Here is an 18966-nt window from a genome sequence, read left to right as displayed (position 1 = left end):
ATAATTTTCATTTAGGCTTCTGGAGTTTACTGCTCACAAGAAAAACTTAGCAACAAGCTACCTGTTTCCATAGGCAACTTGACAATAGAATGCACATAGGTTAAATGAGAATAAAAATATCTGCTCAGGAAGCTGAGGTGAAAAAATCATTTGAGTCCAGGAACTCTAGTCCAGCCTGGGCACATATCAAGAATCTGTCTCTCTCTAAAAATAAAAGCAAACTAATGAGAGAGAGGGAAGGAGAGAGAATGGAGGCCAGACGTGGTGGCTCATGCCTATAATCCTAGCACTTTGGGAAGCCAAGGCAGGTCAATTTCTTGAGCCCAGGAGTTCGAAACCAGCCCAGGCAGCATGGTGAAACCAGGTCTCTGCACAAAATACAAATAATAATAATAAGCTTGGTGTGGTGGTGCATGCCTATAGTGCCAGCCAGCTACTCGGGAGGCTGAGTTGGGAGGATCACCTGCATCTGGGAGGTTGAGGCTTCAGTGAACTGTGATTGCACCGCCATCACTGCACTCCAGCCTGGGTGACAGAGTGAGACCCTATCTAAAAAAAAAAAAAAAAAAAAAAAAAAAAAAGAGAAAATAGGAAAATATTCGGGTAATAGCCATTAATATCTGTGTGTGTGTGTGTTCATGATGTGTGTGCTTTGCTTTGTTTTTCTATGACTAATATGATCAGAAGAAAATTATTCAATGCATAATTTTGATTATAGTGCATAAGATACCTTAAAAAGAGTTGTCACTGTATTCAGAGCCAATGACTACTGAAAAGAGTCCAGAAATGAGGGCACAGAGGATTAAACCCGAGTGGCAGTGATGGACATGGAAAAGCAGACATTGACTTGAGAGATGTTTAGAAGGAAGAATAAGAAGAACTTGTAAATGATTGGATGGAGGGATAGGGCTAGTCGAAGAAGCATTTAAGTCAGGGAACTAGAAAAATGACAATGCAATAAAGAGAAACTGAATTGTGAATTCTCCAGGGATAACCAGAGTTATCCAGTTTGAGGAGAAGAATGAGGGGCTTAGTAGAAAGAGACATCATAATTAAAAGGATTTTGCTAGTTACACATATAAAATGTCCAATAGATAAGTGTGAAACCGTAATTTGTGATGACTGTGAGCTTCTTGAGGACTGAAACCATTTGTTGTTCTATGAATTCTGCAGTGGTTAGCGCAATAGCAGGCATGTAGTTTATGCTTGGCAAATATCGCCTGCATCTCTGGGTGATTGGCTGCATGAAGATTTACGATCAACTTCACAAAGAAATCAATGACATTGTGAGTATGGACAAATATGGCCTTCAAGGGTAGGGTAGGAGGAAAGAAACTAAAAGGACAAAGTCTTAAGGAACAAATACATGGAAGGAGCTGGAGGAAAACAGAAGCTGATAATAGAGACGTGTAGGTCAGATGGGGAATTACACCAGAGAGGAAGAAGGAAAGAACAAAGGAGAGGAAATGACAAAGGGAAGGGAAGGGAAAGGAAGGGGGAAGGGAAGGGAAGGGAAGGGAAAAAGGTAAAGGAAAGTGAAGGGAAGGGGAAGGAAGGGGAGGGAAGGGAAGGGGAGGGGAGGGGAGGGGAGGAGAAAGGAAAAGGGAAAGGGAAAGGGAAAAGGAAGAAGAAGAGAAAAGAAAATAGGAAAAGAATGGAAGAAAAAGAATAGAATCAGAGGACCTAAAGAAGAAGAAATAGTACTTATTCATCATTTGAATGCTTTCATCTATGAGAAAAAATGAGAAAAAACATGGCTGCAAAAATTATAGCCACATTTAGAGAGCAAAAATGAAAATCATTAAAATGTTTCCTTAATAACTTAGAGTAAATAAATTAATAGCTTCTGTCACATTGATTCATCTATTGCATGTGGGTACTCAATAAATGTTAATTGAATTAAATTAATAACAGTTGCTCAACAGTAATAAAAACTTAATTAACCGTCTATCTTTTCTCTTAAGTTTATGTCCATTTGTTCTCGCAATTACCTGTAGCCCAAACACGAATTTTCTATTTCACTGATGTTTAAGATTCACTTTAATTTTTTTCTAAGAAATACAGATCAGCTTCTATTTTTGTCATAATTTTGGTTTGTTTTTACCATTGGTAAAACTTATTTTCTCTAAGTTAATGTCAAGAACTATGTATAACACCCCAAATATAGTTTCACAAGTTCCTTATTTAACTCTAAAATAATTTTCACTGCAGAAGATGTGATACCACTTTTTATATGTTTCTCCTTTGAGCTTATGCTACTTTATAGTACTTTGGGTGCAATGTCAAATAATACCATAAAGGAAGGAATCTGAATCTGAGGAAATTATTGTTAGCATCATCTATAAAAGATGGAAGATGTCAGTAGCATTCACCCAGAAATTGTGACTCATTTCAGATGTCACAATTCTGGGTTGAACAGACTGGGTTCTCAAATGTATGTATGTCAGATGATTTTCTAATGAGCAACAGATAGTTCCCACTGGGGAATGAAAAAAAAATAAAAATATAAACAGAGATATAGAATTAAAATAACTTTATGAATGGCAGTTTAACTTCTCCATAAAATTCTCTCAGTACAAGCCTAGTGTGCTCCAAATGGTTGCTTAATGTAGCACACCACTTACATTCAAAATGCTATACTTAAAATTGTCACAAAATTAAAAAGAGAATCATATACCACTTGGCTGTATACTGTATTCTCCGCATGTTCTTACATTCCAGTAACCTCTATCCAACTTTTTTTTGTTACTGAATTACTTTGTGCAAAAGCAATTTAAATTACATGCAGCCTGACTACGTGTGATAATTTGAACTGATTGTTAATTAATTCTGTTAAGTAAATAGCTGCTGCAATCTCCATACTCATCAAGGTCTCGTTATCTATCAGCTCTTTCTGGGCTGCTCTCTAATGTGTGGGATAAAGCAGCTGTAATGGAACAAGCAGGATTCCTTGAGTGTGCAAAGAAGGTAGTTTTGCTTTGCAAAAACTGCTCAGGGAAAGGCGAGTGTGTAAAACTCAACTATTTGCAAGGCTCAATTTGGGGCAGGTGACATATCACAATATTTAGGGTGAGAAGGTTTTGCTGATGTGCATTCTCAGTAGTTAGGAAGCAGAAATAAAATCTAAGAATAAATCCGAGAAAACATTGCATAATATAAAAAGGAAAAGGACAAGAACAAAGCTTTTGGAATCCACCAGGCCTAGATTTGAATCTCAGTTCTACTACTGAATAAGGAAGAGGCCTTGGACAATTTACCTAAATAAACTCTCTAAGCTTTGGTTACCTTCATTCATTTGCTAACTGGGGATACCCATTCATACATTTCCCATCTGTTCAGGGAGGCTAACAATATCTACCTCCTAGAATCTTTGTGATGCTTAAGTTCAATAAGGTATATAAGTGGTAACGTAGAACTTGACATAAAATACATGCCACTCTGTGTGTGTTTGTACGTGTATGTAAAGCCCTGGTTTTCAACCAGGGTGATTTTGTCCCACAGGGGAAATATAGCAACATGCACAAACATTTTTGATTGTCATGAGCTAAAGTGTCAGGTGCTGCTAGCATCTAGTGGGTAAAGGACTACAATACCACTAAACATCCTACAGTCTTTCCATGCCAAAAAATTATCCGGCCCAAAATATTGATGCTGCTCTTAGTGTTCTAAGGCATCATTTGAATGTCCATCTGTCTGTAATATTAGCTGATTACTGGATGCTTTGACACTCAAGTAAGAAAAATAAACTAATTGTTATTTTCATCATCATCATGATATCATTAATTTGGTGAATCCCTCTTGGGTTAGAGGAAGCTGAATGTTCCCTTATCTGTAGAGCTGATTCTACTTAAATATTCAATAATACATTAATTTCTTTCAACAATAGATGTTTTGTTGAATCCCTATTTCTGCCAGTCCTTTTTAGGGTGGATGAAACCACAACCAAGAAATTTAAAGCCAGCACATAAAAGAAAGAGAATAGAAATTAAACATTGTTGAAAACCAAGGCTGTTTGGAAGACCAGAAAGAAACGAAAATGACCTAAGATAGTTGCATATACCAGACTGCTAGTTCTGGTGCCAGTTAGGAGTCAGAGAGAAACCATCTTATAACTGGTTTCTGAAAATCACCGATGCACCAGTCAGTGGGCTGTTCTCTCTCTTTCTCTACTCTCAAATACTCAAGATCCCTGGCACAGTGGTTCCCAAACTTGTCTACATGTTGGAATCACCTGAGGAGCTTCGAAAATGCCCTTCTCCCACCAAGGATTGTGATTTAATTGGTCTCCTGAAAAGGAGGATACCAGAGCTTTAAAAATTCTGAATTTTTAAAAGATTTCCTAGGCGATTGATTCAATTCTGCAGAAAAGTCTAGAACCCATTGCCTTAGAAGGCAAAACCCACTAGAAATTTCCATTGTCCCCAAACTGAGAAACAACATTGGAAGAGAAATGAACATGGACTTGGCAAGAATATGTTTCTTGCACTGAGCAGCATAAGCATGGTAAAATCAAACCAGGTTGCCAATAATTATTAATTTCGGTCACTCAATGAGCATTACTGAACCAACCCGGCATTGTGTTAGCAACAGGAATGCAATTCCCAAGAACACCTCTTGACCACCTCCCAATTGTGCCACCAAACAATGAGGACTGTTGCTTATTTAGGTTTTAAGTTGTTTCTGGGCATCATTACCCTGGCTGAATGTTTGAGAATACTTTCCTCTATTAACGCTCTTCTCATTCTTAAGCCTTTGCTCAGTGGCTGTAAGGTAGTTATAAATTAACTGAACCACTACCCAGTCTGGTCTTCTCTCTAACATGATTTTATGATATGCTTCTCTTTCATACACTTCTCAATCCTGTAACTTACACAGTTATTTATTTGTTGATTTGTTTGCTGCTCATGAAGGTCAGGGCCCATGCCTGTCTTTGTCATCCCTGTATCCCCAATATACAGCCCAGTGCTTGTTGCAGAGCAGACTCCCAATCATTATGTGGCATGAGAATGCATACAGTTGTCCCTCAGTGTCTGAGGGGAATTGGTTCCAGGACTCCATGGATACTGAAATTTTCAGAGGCTCAAGTCCATGATATAAAATGATGTAGTATTTGCATGTAACCTATGCATATCCTCCCATATACTTTACTTCACCTCTAGATTATTTATCATACCGAATACTATGTAAATATATAGTATTAGTATAGTGGTTGTTATACTGTATTTACTATTTGTACCATTTTTATTGTTTTATCGTTATTTGGGGAGTTTTTTTCTGAACATTTTCTATCTGTGTATCTAGGATTTGTTCTGCTGGGGATGTGAAACCCACAGATATGGAAGGCCAACTGCACAGGAGATATAAAATACTTAAGACACTTGGGGCTTCTCAGTCTTCTCTATGGCTCTCCAAACCAGAATCTCAGTCAAGAACTTTGCTAGAAATTCCCTGAAAATCTCTAGCAATTGTGCCAAACAGTTACATGGAAATAAAGCATGTTCCCAAGAAGCATACCCCCAAAGGCTTACAGGCTATCTCCTGAATAGGAACTTAAATACCAAGGCAGAGAAAGCTACTGTGAGGTTATGAGAACAGAAGCAAGAATAAGCCTTTAAACTATTCTTTTATATCCATTTTTCTTTTTACAGAGGATGAAAGTGATGTTTGCAAAAACAAAGAAATAAGGTGACTTGATTGACATCATGTGAATAACTCAGCAGTACTGCCCAACATATAAGATCCTTATCCTGCTCCTCAGATTAATAATACACTATGACAGGAGGCTGGCAACATACTGTGAGATTTTGTTGATCCAAGTGAATGAATTGCTTGATTTGCCCTACTCATCACCAAAAAAAAAAAAAAAAAAAAAAAAAAAAAACCCAAAGAACTGAAAACCAACCAACCAACCAACCAACCAAACAAACAAAAAACACAAAGTGTTACAAGTGACAATGATGGGTAAAGTTTGCAACGTGTGTACAATTTTATAATAATTGCACTCTTCTTTCTTATATTTTCATTCAAAATTGTCTTGATCAATAATACTTTATTCTTTTTCTTAAGACTTTAATCTTAGAAAAGTCAAATGTGAAAATTTCTGCAAATGTCTATTCTTAGGTCACTAGGTCACATAAACTATAGTGGGTTTCTGTATGTCTTTTTTTCTTTTTTTGTCTAGATATGCAACTCACAAATGAAAAGCATGCAGATGAGAAACCCATTAATGCTATCGTTATAAATTCAGTATCTGAATTCAATATCACAGATGGACCAGCCAAGGAAAACCCCAATGAGAAAAAACTGTCAGAATCCAGCACATCACTGTCCTCCCTTGAAGAATGCCAAACAAATTTTTCCTACCTCCAAACTGATACTTCAGTTCACCACAGAGACACTGATGGTATGTTTCTCACAATTCAACTCATCTCTAAATAAAGCTCCCAACCCCCATCCCCTGTAAAATCATCACATATGCTGTTAGGGGAAAAATAAGTCTTTATGAATATTAAACAGGAAGACTTCGATTTGAAAACTCTGGTGAATGACATATGTCAAGGTCACTTCGCAGTTATGAGGTGCTTGGCAGATTGTTTGCTCTCAAAGCTGGGAATCGGAGACAGCGTGTTTTAAATAGCTAGAATGGGACATAATCATTCTTACTATGCGGCTATCAGGTGGATAAAGAAAAATGGCAAACTTCTTTCTCTCCTCAGATATGGAACTATTTAGTCTATACTTCTTGTCAGAGAGAAGGAGAAGGAGGCAGAGAGAAATAGTATTAAAATGCTGGAAATATATAAATATAGACAGCATAAAATATTAAGATGCTAAACCAGCAATCTATGAGAAAGGGTTGGTTTCTCTGGGAGTTATCCCTAGGCATTCTGATCAGTGCAAACCTAGACCAAACCATCACTGTATATGACATAAAGGGTACATTCCGTTTGCAAAGCCAATTTCAAATTGATTTGGTGCTAAATAAACAATCAGCCAAATAAAGTTCAAAATTATGGACTCCACACCAAGATATGAAATTTTACTCAGATTAACTTTGCAATGACCTTTACAGGAGACAAACCATTCAGGAATTTTGTAGTGTTCAATATCTACATTTGCATTTAACGAAAGCCTGGAGTTTCTCAAAGGAAAATGTAATAAGGTATGGTTTCTGGTCTACATTTAAATTCATATTTACTTTTTGAAAATAAGAAAAAAGATTAAATAAACTTTGAATAACAGCATCTTCAGAATCACATCAGTTTCACTTCTGACTCTGAAGTCTATTAACTGTATAGTACTGGACACGTTTTTTAAATTTACCATCTCTGAATTTCAGTCTCTGGTTATATGATAGGCTAGTTAGCACCATGGGGTATTTTGGGGATCAAATAAAATAACAAGTATAAAGCACCTAGTACAAAAATTGGTACACAGTAGGTACTCAGTGTCAGCCATGATTGTGATTATGGTTTTAGAAATAAGGAAAGAGAAGATTTCTAACAATGTTATATATGTGGTGTCTTGTGCACATGTGGTCCTGAATGCTTTAGGCCAGAAACTACAGGCTTAATTGCCTGTGGTTGCCTGCAGATAATATAAATACTAAGTAGGCTCGAAGTAAACAATAGGGATTGGTGAGGACTATGACAAGCTGGAGATCACATGGCTTATCTAAAGGTCACTACCTTGATGCAGTTCCATCTGATTGTTGCCAGAAGAAAATACAGGCCCAGAGTTGCCAGATATTGAAGCTTTCCAAACAAATCCAGAGACCCGGAGTGTTATGTAAAATTTCTAAGTTTTCCATTGTTTATAATTACTTTTAATTATTTTACAAAGCTCAAGACACTCCCAACAACGTATCATTGGGCCAACTTTGGCCTGCAGCTATCAGGTTATGACTCTAAATTCAGGATTATGCTTGAATCTCTAGCTTTGGTAGAGACTAATGCCAGTCAAGAAAACAAGTAATGCTGGAGAGACCTCTGTAAAACCATCTTGATGCTACAGCATTTTATCAAATTTTACCAGGAATGTGTGGATACTGCTCATCATGTGAATAATTGAATTAGGTTAATGATCCCAGAACTGGGAAATGCCATTATACATATCCACACAGTGAAACATACTTTCCCTCCAGAACCACTATGATCTGACCTATCAGGGATACTGGAGGAATAAGAGGGGCCAAGCTAACTGGCACAACACCTGAACTATTGTATTCTCAGGAAAGGGCCCAAATCATTGCTCCCTTAAAATGGCAACTGACACTCAAGAGCCTCATGCAAAAGACAAAACAAAAAACCCCAAGAACAAAAAATAGTTGACTACCCTTATTTCAAAGAGCAAAGGAGATTCATGAGGATAATTAAATGAGGTCATTTCCAGGAAATTCAGGTTGTAAGCTGACCACATAGGTGATAGTCCACTTGTCCTTTTTCTCCTACCTGAAAAATCTCCCCAGTGAAGTAATAGCTTTTGGTACCTGGATAAAAGAAAATGGAAAAGAAGCCAGCCTAAGACCACAAAAAGTGAGAAGAAACTCTCATTATCCTAAACAGCAAACGTCAAGGAAATCAAGAGTTAAGTCAGACTCACTTCATTTTAGAGAATTTTTGATAGTAATTAATTTAAGGATGCAGAAATTGAGAGCTGGGGTCATTGTTCTTACTGAGATAAATACAGAAATATCTTTCAGGAACAGCAGGGAAAACAGAAGGGAAAAGAGAAGATTGCATCCACTTTCATGTAGTTTGTGGTTAATTTATTTTCAAATGTATAAATGAGTGCATAGGAATAGATGCTTAATTGCTAATATCTATTATTTATATACATTGCCCCACTTAAAACAGGATGGAAAAGCCTCACACATGCAGATTTTGTAAAATGTGTTACATCCATTAGCGCAGTTCATGGTGTGTGCTCTGATGGGAATTTAAAAGGATCTTTACTGCACATCACACACTATGTGCTGAAACGTTACTTTATTATTAAATTGTGGTTCATCGTGTGTGGTCCCTTTTCTGAATAAAATGGAAAAAGTCCAGAGGACTATCCTTGTCCCAGCTTCTGTTTCTACAGTCTCCTGATTGTGAAAGCTTCCCTGTGGATAAGAAAATCAGAAATACACATCGTATTAGAAAACAGTCCCCTTAAAAATAATCCTGAGAATATACCTAATTGATGTATAATTTTGAATTCGAGACATCTCATCCAGGTGGAAGAGGAAAACCATAAATACAAGATATCTCAAAAGAATAGTCTTAATTACACCATGGGCTACTGAATAAAATGATTACATTTTCTACACTGCAAATTTCATACAATTAAATGCACTAGTGTCACCTTATAAAATGTTTCAATTTTATAATTATTTCAGTTCATTTGCTCAGAAAAAAACATAAGCACAAATTTACTTAGTATCACCCAAATCTAGTCATTCTAGTTCTAAAGAACTGACTGGAGTGTTAGTTGTGCTTGTCTGAACTTAAATAGATCTTGACATATTTAAGTATCTATTAAAATTGATAACATCAGGGATGATACCCCAGCTAGAGAAAGGCATTCAATCACACTTTATTTATTCCCATTCTATATTACAGATACTTTTTTAAAGAATTCAGTGTGGGGGAGTGAGAACCGATTTTTATACTTTTGGAAACTTTTAGTAATCAGTGGATTCATTGTGTCATGAATCTCATTATGATGCTGAATTCTCTATGATAGCACATTAATTGGGCTGGTATCATGTTGGCTGTTTTTTTCTTTGCTTTGGGAAGGAGGAGGAAGGATTGTGGTTTGTCTGGGGTCACTTCTGGAAGAGTGATTCTTGCCACTTAGGATAAGGAGTCCTGGGCTATCAGGAGGTGTGCTTCAGCAGCTCAGAAATGCTTCGGGAAATACAGTGTCTGCTTTTGTTCCTCCCACCTCCTAATTGTGGGCACCAAGGTGGCAAGACCCAAAGTTGGGAGGGCAGAGTCAGGAAGTGCAGGACTATGGCCATGAGGCTGCCCTCAAGTGTGCTTGTAGAACCTTCTTGCATTGCCACCTTTTCCACTCTAATTAAACGTGATGCTTTCTAGTGAGTGAGATTCTCCCTAACTAACCAATCCCCAGTTGTACATTTAGCACCTCTGGAAGCTGTGTCAATTCTTCAGTGTCATTAGGGTATCACTTTGCATGTCACAGCCTCCATGTCCTAAAGGTACTCTGGGGTTTATTAGGGAAATGAACCCCAAGGGGGTTTTTGTCATGGCTTTTTGCTCACAGCGAAACACCACTGTTGATGATGCAGCCTGCAGGTCTCTGATCCATGTTAAATCTTTAATTCAGGTTTAAGGAATGGGAAAGTCAGGTGGGCACTTCAATAGCAGTGATTAGAGCCTCTGCCAGGATGCCAGGTGTTCTACAGAGGAGATTTAAAAAACAAAGAACTTGTGACAAAGGTATTAAAAGAGCAGAAAAGTCAAATACAGTAAGCAGTAAGCCACCCAGACATTAGCAACAACAAGAAGCCTCTCCCACCTCTTCCCTCTGTCTCTCCAGATCACTAGTGCACTGCTATGAGCTCGGAGACCGCTAGTAGTAACTGTTGTCACAGAGTACTAGTCACTAACCTCTATCAGATAGAGCACTATTTACTAGCCATTATCAGACTACTATCAGATAGAGCACTAGGTGCTCACCATTATTAGATATATAGACCACTAGTCACTAACCATTAGCAGATAGATCACTAGTCACTAACTGTTATCAAATAGACTACTAGTCACTAGCCATCACCAGATAGACCACTAGTCCGTCACCAATCACTATCAGATAGACCACTAGTCACTAACCACTATTAGACCACTAGTCAATGGTATTAGCCAGAGCCACAGAGGGAAGGGCTGTTCAGAGAGAGATGAAAGCAAAGAGAAGATACAACCACTGCCTAAGACACCATCCAAAGTGAAGAGCGGGAGGAGAAGCACCCTAAATTTTCTCTTCCTCCTGTCTTACAGGTTCCTGTTACTGCCTCCTACTGGCTGAATCTAGACAGAAGTCACTAAAAGCAACTGGAAAATGTTCTTTGTCAGTCTTGGGAATCCAGCACAGAGGAGGGAATGGAGAGGGAAGCAGGCCATCAGGAAGCTGGCAGTGGCCTGTGGCATGCTTAAGTGTGTCAGAAGGAAACTGAGAGTGGTTTATGGAAGGCAGGTTGGCTTCCTAGTTAAAAACTATGGAGGAGTCAGTCTGGGTTCAAATTAAGGTGCTGAAATAGCCTATGCTTCCTGGGGCATGCCTCTTAAACTGTCATTGCCTCAATTTCCTCATCCACAAACAGGGATCGTAAGAGTGCTCAACTCAGGTTATTTGGAGGCTGTGTAAGCTGTATGTAGAGGGCTGCACAAAATTTGCAATAGCAAAGACATGGACTCAAACTAAATGTCTATCAGTGATAGACTAGTAAAAGAATATGTGGTACATATACACCACGGATAACTATACAGCCATAACAAAGGACAAGATCATGTCTTTGCAGGAACATGCAAATTGAAAAAGAACATGTTCCTTTGCAGGAACATGGATGGATCTGGGTGCCATCATCCTTAGCAAACTAACACAGAAACAGAAAACTAAATACTACATGTTCTCACCTATAGTAGAAGCTAAATGATGAGAACACACAGACACATAGAGGGGAACAACACACACTGGGGCCTGTTGGAGAGTGGAGGGTAAGAGGAGGGAGAGGATCAGGAAGAATAGCTCATGGACACCAGGCTTGATACCTAGCTGATGAAATAATCTGTACAATAAACCACCATGACACAAATTGACCTATATAGCAAATCAGCACATGTACCCCTGAACTTAATAAATGTTTCTTTTTAAAAAGTTTAAATAAGTAAAACAAAATAATGTTACAAAACAAAGGTTCTAAATAAAGAAGGAGAAGAGAAATGAACACCCCCCAAAAAAGTTAGAGAGCTGCAGATTGGCTTTTGGTGAAATACTTGACACATATAGCAGTGGGATACAGACCATAGGCTTTGGATCCAGAGAGACAGATTTGAATCTGTGCTTTACAATCTTACAGTTGGGGGGATTAGGACAGTCAGAAAAAACCTGTTCTTTTTTTTTTTTTTTGACATGGAGTCTCTCTCTCTATAGCCCAGGCTGGAATGCAGGGGCGCGATCACAGCTCACTACAACCTCTGCCTCTGAGGTTCAAGCAATTCTTCCTCAGTCTCTGCAGTAGCTGGAATTACAGGCGCCTGCCACCATGCCCAGCTATTTTTTTTTTTTTTTTTTTTTTTTTTGTAATTTTTAGTAGAGAAGGGGTTTCACCATCTTGGCCAGGCTGGTCTTGAACTCCTGACCTCGTGATCCGCCCGTCTCGGCCTCCCAAAGTGCTGCGATTACAGGCATGAGCCACCGCGCCCGGCCCAGAAACAATCTCTGAACCTTAGTCCTTGTATCTGAAAAATGAGGATTACAATATTCACTTGTTAGATCACTCATTGATTTAGTCACTAAACCAGAGAGCGGTATGACTTTCTTGCCTCTTGCAACATAGATTCTAGTAGGAGGAGGTAACAAACTAATTAGTTTCATGCCATCCTATGGTCAGTGCTATGAAGAAAAAATAAAACAGGTTGCTATGAGAGTTTCAGCAAGGTTGTGATTTAGAGGAAAGGTGTTTAAAGCTAAAAAGCTAAAGGTTTGAATAGGAGTTGGGTGAAGTTGGGGGGCAGCAGGGTATGCAATGCAGGCAAAAACACAACATGTGCAAAGGCCCTGAGCCAGATGCATTCCAAATACAGCAATTTAGTCAGTGTGGCTGGAGTGTTGTGTATATGAAGTAAGTAAAATAAATCCAGAAGTCAGAGAAATGGGTAGGAATCCAGTCATGCAAGGGCTAGTAGGCTAAGGCAAGGATTTGGCACTTTTCTCTACTGGGATAGTGAGTTGTTTACATTTGGAATTAAAAATATTAAAGGAGCTGATGAATTTGAAGTGGGCCAGTGTGGAAGCAGAGTGTCTGCTGGGAGGCTACTGCTGTTGACCTGCTGGTGGCTGACAGTGGCCAGAGCTTAAACAGTGGCCCTGCAGGTGGTGAGCAGCTTGTGGATTTCAAATACGAATTTGAGATGGAATAAGCAGGATTCAGCAGTGAATGGCATGTGGGGAGGGTATGAATAGGAAAAGCAAAATGACAAAGAATGACTATCAGGTTTCTGCTGAATTCATCTGGGTGTTCAGGAGCCATCCATAAGAGGAAATAGGAGGAGGAACAGGTTTGTAGGACCAGGGAGAGAGAGATCCAAAATGCAATTTGGCCTTGGTGAGATGTTTTGTGGATGTTGCAGAAGAGACGTGCAGCAGGCAATATATGGCATACACTTTTGGATGGGGTGAGAGAAGTGGTGCTAATCATGGGATATGACTTTGAATATCACATTTATTAAACATTAAAGCCCCAGGAAATAGTGCAGGCAAAGAAAAATATACTTATTCGGGACGAGAGGAAATCCAACACTCTTTTCAAACAGTTGCAAATTTTCCCCTGAACTGCTTGTGTTACTTCTGTGCAAACAAAAATGGGCCATATGCAAAACAGTTTTACCTGCTCATGTAGAATTATTTAACATGCCTTTTAGGAAAAGTGTGGAACACACTTGAAAGTTCGGAAACATCTGTTTTCAATTCATTAATGTTACCATGTTGTTTTTGGGCAAGAGACTCTGCCTTTTAAAACCAAATAAAAAGGACTGACTTAGAAACAGAAAAAAATGGGCTCAATTCTCAAGTGCAAAATAGGGAGGTAGAAGGAAACAAGTGCCAATTTGGCTGAAGGATTAAGCCAAAACTTTTTTTCTTTTGTAAATAAAATCTGCAGTATACATCAGAAGAAGAGACCTCCAGAGTCTGCCAACTTGAGGAGACATTGGCAAGTGCAATTGAACCCAAAGGTTGTATGCCTTCAGGAAATTATAAGACCACTTCATGAACAGGTCCTTTATACTCCGATAGGAAGCATCAGCTCCTATCCTTAAGGGCACCTGCATTCCCACCCTACTTAGCTCCAAAGCAAACTTTTAATCTTGCATGTATAAAGGACAGGATCCAGTGGACTCATGTTTATATGGTCGTAAGCTTGATTAAGTCTCTTTGAGCATTCAGCCTGAGGGATCACAGAGTACTCACTTGGAATATTATCTACTGAGAGCCTCTTCTTTGCCAGTGGCAGCTATAGTAGTGGTCTTGACATTGCTAAAACTCAATGACATTGTATGTCCCTCACCTTTGACCATCTTTTCCTCTTCAGAAAAACATAGTTGAAACAGTCTATATACTATTTCTAACTTACTCTTGCATTTTTGTGGGCAGTCTGTGGTAACCTATGAGATAGGGATGAGTTGATCACATGCTAAAAGCTGGCTCTAAGTGAAGAAAAATACAGTTGATTTGGCAAACAGATGAGTGTGTACACTCTGGAGGTATTGTGGAATATGCTGCCTAAACCATAGATACTGAGTAACGGCCACAGCACCTTCAACAATATATGGCAATTAAAGTAGTCATAACAGTCATGATGTGGTTCTTTACCACCACCTTTCTGGCAAGAAAGGAAGAGAAGGTAAGAGAAAGAGGATGGAGAGGAAAAATGAAAGAAGAATGATTTTTGTTGACCTATATCCAAGACTCACCTTAGAACTTTATATAGTGTTTTTACAAGAAACCAAAGTGTCTTTCTTCAAAATATTTGTTCCTTTTCATAGAATGTTTCCATATTTTTCTTTCACTTACAGACTAATAAGTATATGAACAATGAAAGAAAAGAGTTTTCTGGAAAATAGAAGGAAATGAATGGGACAATAAGACCACTTAGACTATAAGGCAAAATCTTTCCAAAATGTTATACAGTCCCCATTGACTAAAGTCTGATAACCGAAGTTGTTAGCATTCTTACTGGGAAGAATATAGATCCTTATGAAAATCAAACTTAAATCAATTGATAAGCCCATCTGGAGGAGAAATTTTTCTCCAGTTCACACTAGAATGTTACTTTCAATCATCAATAATCTTCAGATTATTGATTTTAATTGATTAGATAATTTATCACATGAACACTTACCTACCCTTTTATGAAACACTCACACGTTTTTAAAACTTTTTTAACTTAAAAGAAAAAAAAGTAATAATTTTAACAAGAGAACTGCCACATCTTCTAACTAATTCCCTTTATGGAAACAAAAAACATAATAATCTATAACCCATCACAGCTGTTTGGCTAGAATTACCAATTACCTTCAATGCCTTAGAGATACTTTCCAGATTTTTACAAGTCTGCGTAGTAAATTTTTAAACCAATTTTCTTAAAGAGGATTGATAAGATTTAAAACCTTTTAGGCATATGATGACGTATTTCACTTAAAGAACTTGAATATAAAATCAAGGCTTTACATAACTGGAGGGAAACGGAAACAGAGATTAAAAATAAAACACAACCCAAAAACTGTGATTATTTTAAAAAGCATTTATATTAAGTTTTGAAATGTGCTTTTTGCTTGCACTGGAATATGGGTGTGGCAGATTTATGGGAAACCACGTCGAAAAATGACAAAGCCTGGTGACAAGAAACAGGACATTTATACAGTCCCTCCTTGTCCCCAACCCTAATTGCTTCTTAAGCCCCATGTATCTGGGGAGTCCCTGCAATTTTTCAGACAGTTGCAAAGTTTCCAGAGAAGCAGCTAATTGTGTGGCTTCCCAGAGCCTTGCAGGCAAAGTAAATAAAGGAGTTTAGAAAAGTGACAGCATTTTAAATAACCAGATTATGTCGAATCAATAGGAAATGCTCAGGAAGTTAATAAAGCAATTACTTAAGTAGAGTGAGTACTGGCATGGGGGTGGGGGAGCTTGAGAGAAGAATGGTGTACATTACCCCTAATGTGGATAAATAATTAAGAGTTGACTATGTAGTTATCAAGTATCCCAGCACACATGCCCGCCATTCATAGACGCCCCCAGATGTGCCACTATTAATTGGACTTCTCCTTTAAACAGAGGAGTGTGCCTCCCTTATCCTCGCCTGTCTGTTTTGCCAGTTTTGGGACTGTCTCCTGATGCTCCCTGGCACGTGTGAAATGGTGTGTACGAAGGTGTGTTGCCCCTCTCACCGGTATCACCACACCTCGGATGAAAACCACTCTCGAAATGATTGCAACTGCAACTGCGACGTGGACTGCAGCCTTTTTGAGTCTTGCCACGAGAGCAGCGAGTGTCTGGAACTGGCCATGGAGATTTCAGAAATCTGTTACCGCTAGCACTGTGAAGTAACCACGTTCCGGCAGTCCTTTTGGCCACGGTGGTAAATTCCGTTACAGCAAGACTGATTTCCACGTGCTGAAATGTAAGGACTGTACACATTTCTTGGACGCTATAGGCCATTTTATTCTGCACCTGTGTAGGAAAGCTAGTATTGTCAATTTAATGGTCTTATTCCAAATTTCACAATCGCATGGCTCACTGAAAAATAAGATTCTTGATCACTTGTGATGAACAAATCTTAAATACCTCTTAAATGCCCTAGGTACAAGATGTTTCCTGACTATAAAATAGCATGTTAAGTCACTGTGTTATTGCAGTCATCAGTTTGCATCATGGATTCAACTTCATTCACAAATTCAGGACAAATTAGTGCAGTCTTTTAGAATTGATATACATTAGCTCATCTTTCTAATGGACTCATGCATAAACATTATGCATTGTTGGTTGTTATTAATAATGTATTGTATAACATCATTTTGTAATTAAAAATTTATTTATACAGTCTCTTAAAATTCACTTATATGTACAGTTTAGGTATGAAAGGGAATTAAATGAGTTAGAAACCATGTTCCTGTAATTACAACAGATGTCTCTAAAGCATCTCCAGTGAATTTTGAATATGGTGTACTTGAAGAGAGTACTATAATTCTAGACCATACTATTGTATGTCTATGACTATGTCATAACAGGTTATTCATATTCTTAATTTGTTACAGAAAGGCTCCTAGTTATTCTAATAAGCATAAATGAGAATTATGTGAAAGTTTCAAAAAGAGATCTCAATCAATTTGTCACTTTCTTCATTTTTATTTGTCAGGTACAATAAGCAACAGGATATTAAACAGATTCAGCTCATTTTACCAAACTATCAGTTGTATTGACACCAGAAAGAAATAAGCATTGTAGGTACTTATTCAGCACCAAGCTTCTTAATATAGCATGTGCTTCAGAAGCCATATGTTTTTCTTTGTCTGATAATTAAAGTGATCAATAATTAAGTACTTCTTTTACTTATAATTTCTTAAGAAAAAGATGTGATATAGACTGGAAAGTGATTTTTGACTCAAATAAGTTAAAACAATTTGTGGTGAAAACACATCTAGGTTAAAGTTACTTTGGAATCTACTTTCTGTAGGAACAATTCTATAGTCCTTGGGCAAATACATTGCCCATTACTCTGTGCTAAACTTCCATGAATATATCTTAATATTTTCAGTGAATATAAAAAAGCACCATGTATGAGTAATCAAATAAAGAACACAAAAGTTAAATGGAGAGTTGAGGGAATTTTTGTGTGTGTGATTTAGAGAAACAGCAACAATAAAAATCTCCAAAATACCTGTTTTTTCTGACTTAGATAACTTCAGGCAAAAGCACCATTTACTTTATTTCTGTAGCAAACTAGCACATTTTTCCAATTTGAAATAAATCCTCCCAAACATTGAAAACTATTCATCTTTTTAAAACATTTGTAAACTGCCTCTAGAAAGGCATTTAACCACTCTCAACTTGCTCCTGACAGCGCAGTGCACCCACGGTTAATGCTGGCTTCATTCCTGTTTGATGACCATGTTATTCACAAACCACAGAGCATGAAAGTACCCCACACCTTCTATGAAACAGTCTCTCTGCTTTTCAGAAGCTCGAAGAAACAGCTCTATACTTGATGCATAGAACATGCAGATCATTAGAAGAAGAAAAAAATAGATTCCTAGAACAGGAAGGGAACATACGCTGTTCTTATGCAACCTTCTTATATTTCATAGGGGAAAACAGGGGCCTTGTGAACTGACTTATTCAACACCACACAGTGAATTATTGGCAGTGTCAGGAACTCTAACTTGGGTTCTAATTTTTTGACTACCTGCACTCCTCAGTTATTAGTCCAGCTGGTGAACAGTGGTGCGGGTGTTACAATTGTTAAAATAATAAAACACTACCAGACTGACTTATCAACAGTTGTTCCCTTGCACCTCCTTAGTGCTTCCTTTATGCCCCATCCCTCCTGGCTCCTCTCTGAGCACCTACCCCCTTACCTGTGGTCCAGTCACTAAAGGAGGAACACTTCAGGGACTCTGGAACCCTATTCCTACAATACGGTACTTAGTATCATTGGTCAGGCCATGTCATATTGGTGTTAAATATTTCAACCATCATTCCCTTATTCTTTATACTCTACATACTCTCAAATTATGCAAAGATTGTGCATTTCAAATGTGAATGGAATGCTTGTCAATTAGAGACATAAAAATCACCAAGTCTTATGTGATAATGTGGGCAGAATATTACAAGATCTTTCTGTGGCCTTGCTTTCCACGGTTTGTTAACTTCGTTCCTCACTTTCAGAATTCACCATGCTATAACAGAAAGGGTCGGTTATACAAAGTGTGAAATTTCTTTTCTTTATAACCAATAATAAAACATCATCCTTTTGCAAACATGAATGGCTCTTTCAATTGAATTCTTACACAATAAACCATACGCAGCTGGGAAAATACAATTGGAGAAGTAAGGAAGATCAAAAAGGGATGTGGTTATTGATTAAATACAAATATCAGAATCTGAGAAGGCTCAGATATCTTCTGCAATGACGAAGTCCGTGATTACAAATAAAGATAATGTTGTTCTTTAAGGTGGGACTTC

At 38.0% G+C, this 18966-nt stretch overlaps 1 protein-coding gene across 2 annotated transcripts in view; it reads left to right on the top strand.

The window, feature by feature from the left end:
• MDFIC2 (MyoD family inhibitor domain containing 2) overlaps positions 1–18763 on the top strand; it is a 111209-nt gene extending 92446 nt beyond the window's left edge. Inside the window, exons 3-4 of one of the 2 annotated variants that reach the window (XM_021666769.2) lie at positions 6182–6403; positions 16060–18763. In XM_021666769.2, coding sequence (XP_021522444.1) covers positions 6182–6403; positions 16060–16319 — 482 coding nt within the window. In that variant the 3' untranslated portion in view covers positions 16320–18763. The remainder of the gene's footprint in view (positions 1–6181; positions 6404–16059) is intronic. The other variant, XM_064361895.1, reaches the window with a different exon arrangement.
• Positions 18764–18966: the final 203 nt, after the last annotated feature.

Source organism: Aotus nancymaae, unplaced genomic scaffold (assembly GCF_030222135.1).
Source record: "Aotus nancymaae isolate 86718 unplaced genomic scaffold, 86718_ANA_hifiasm-v0.15.2.pri h1tg000046l, whole genome shotgun sequence".
Classification (NCBI taxonomy): Eukaryota; Metazoa; Chordata; class Mammalia; order Primates; family Aotidae; genus Aotus; species Aotus nancymaae.
Note: the sequence above shows the minus strand (reverse complement) of the source record. Positions and strands in the feature narration are given on the sequence as shown.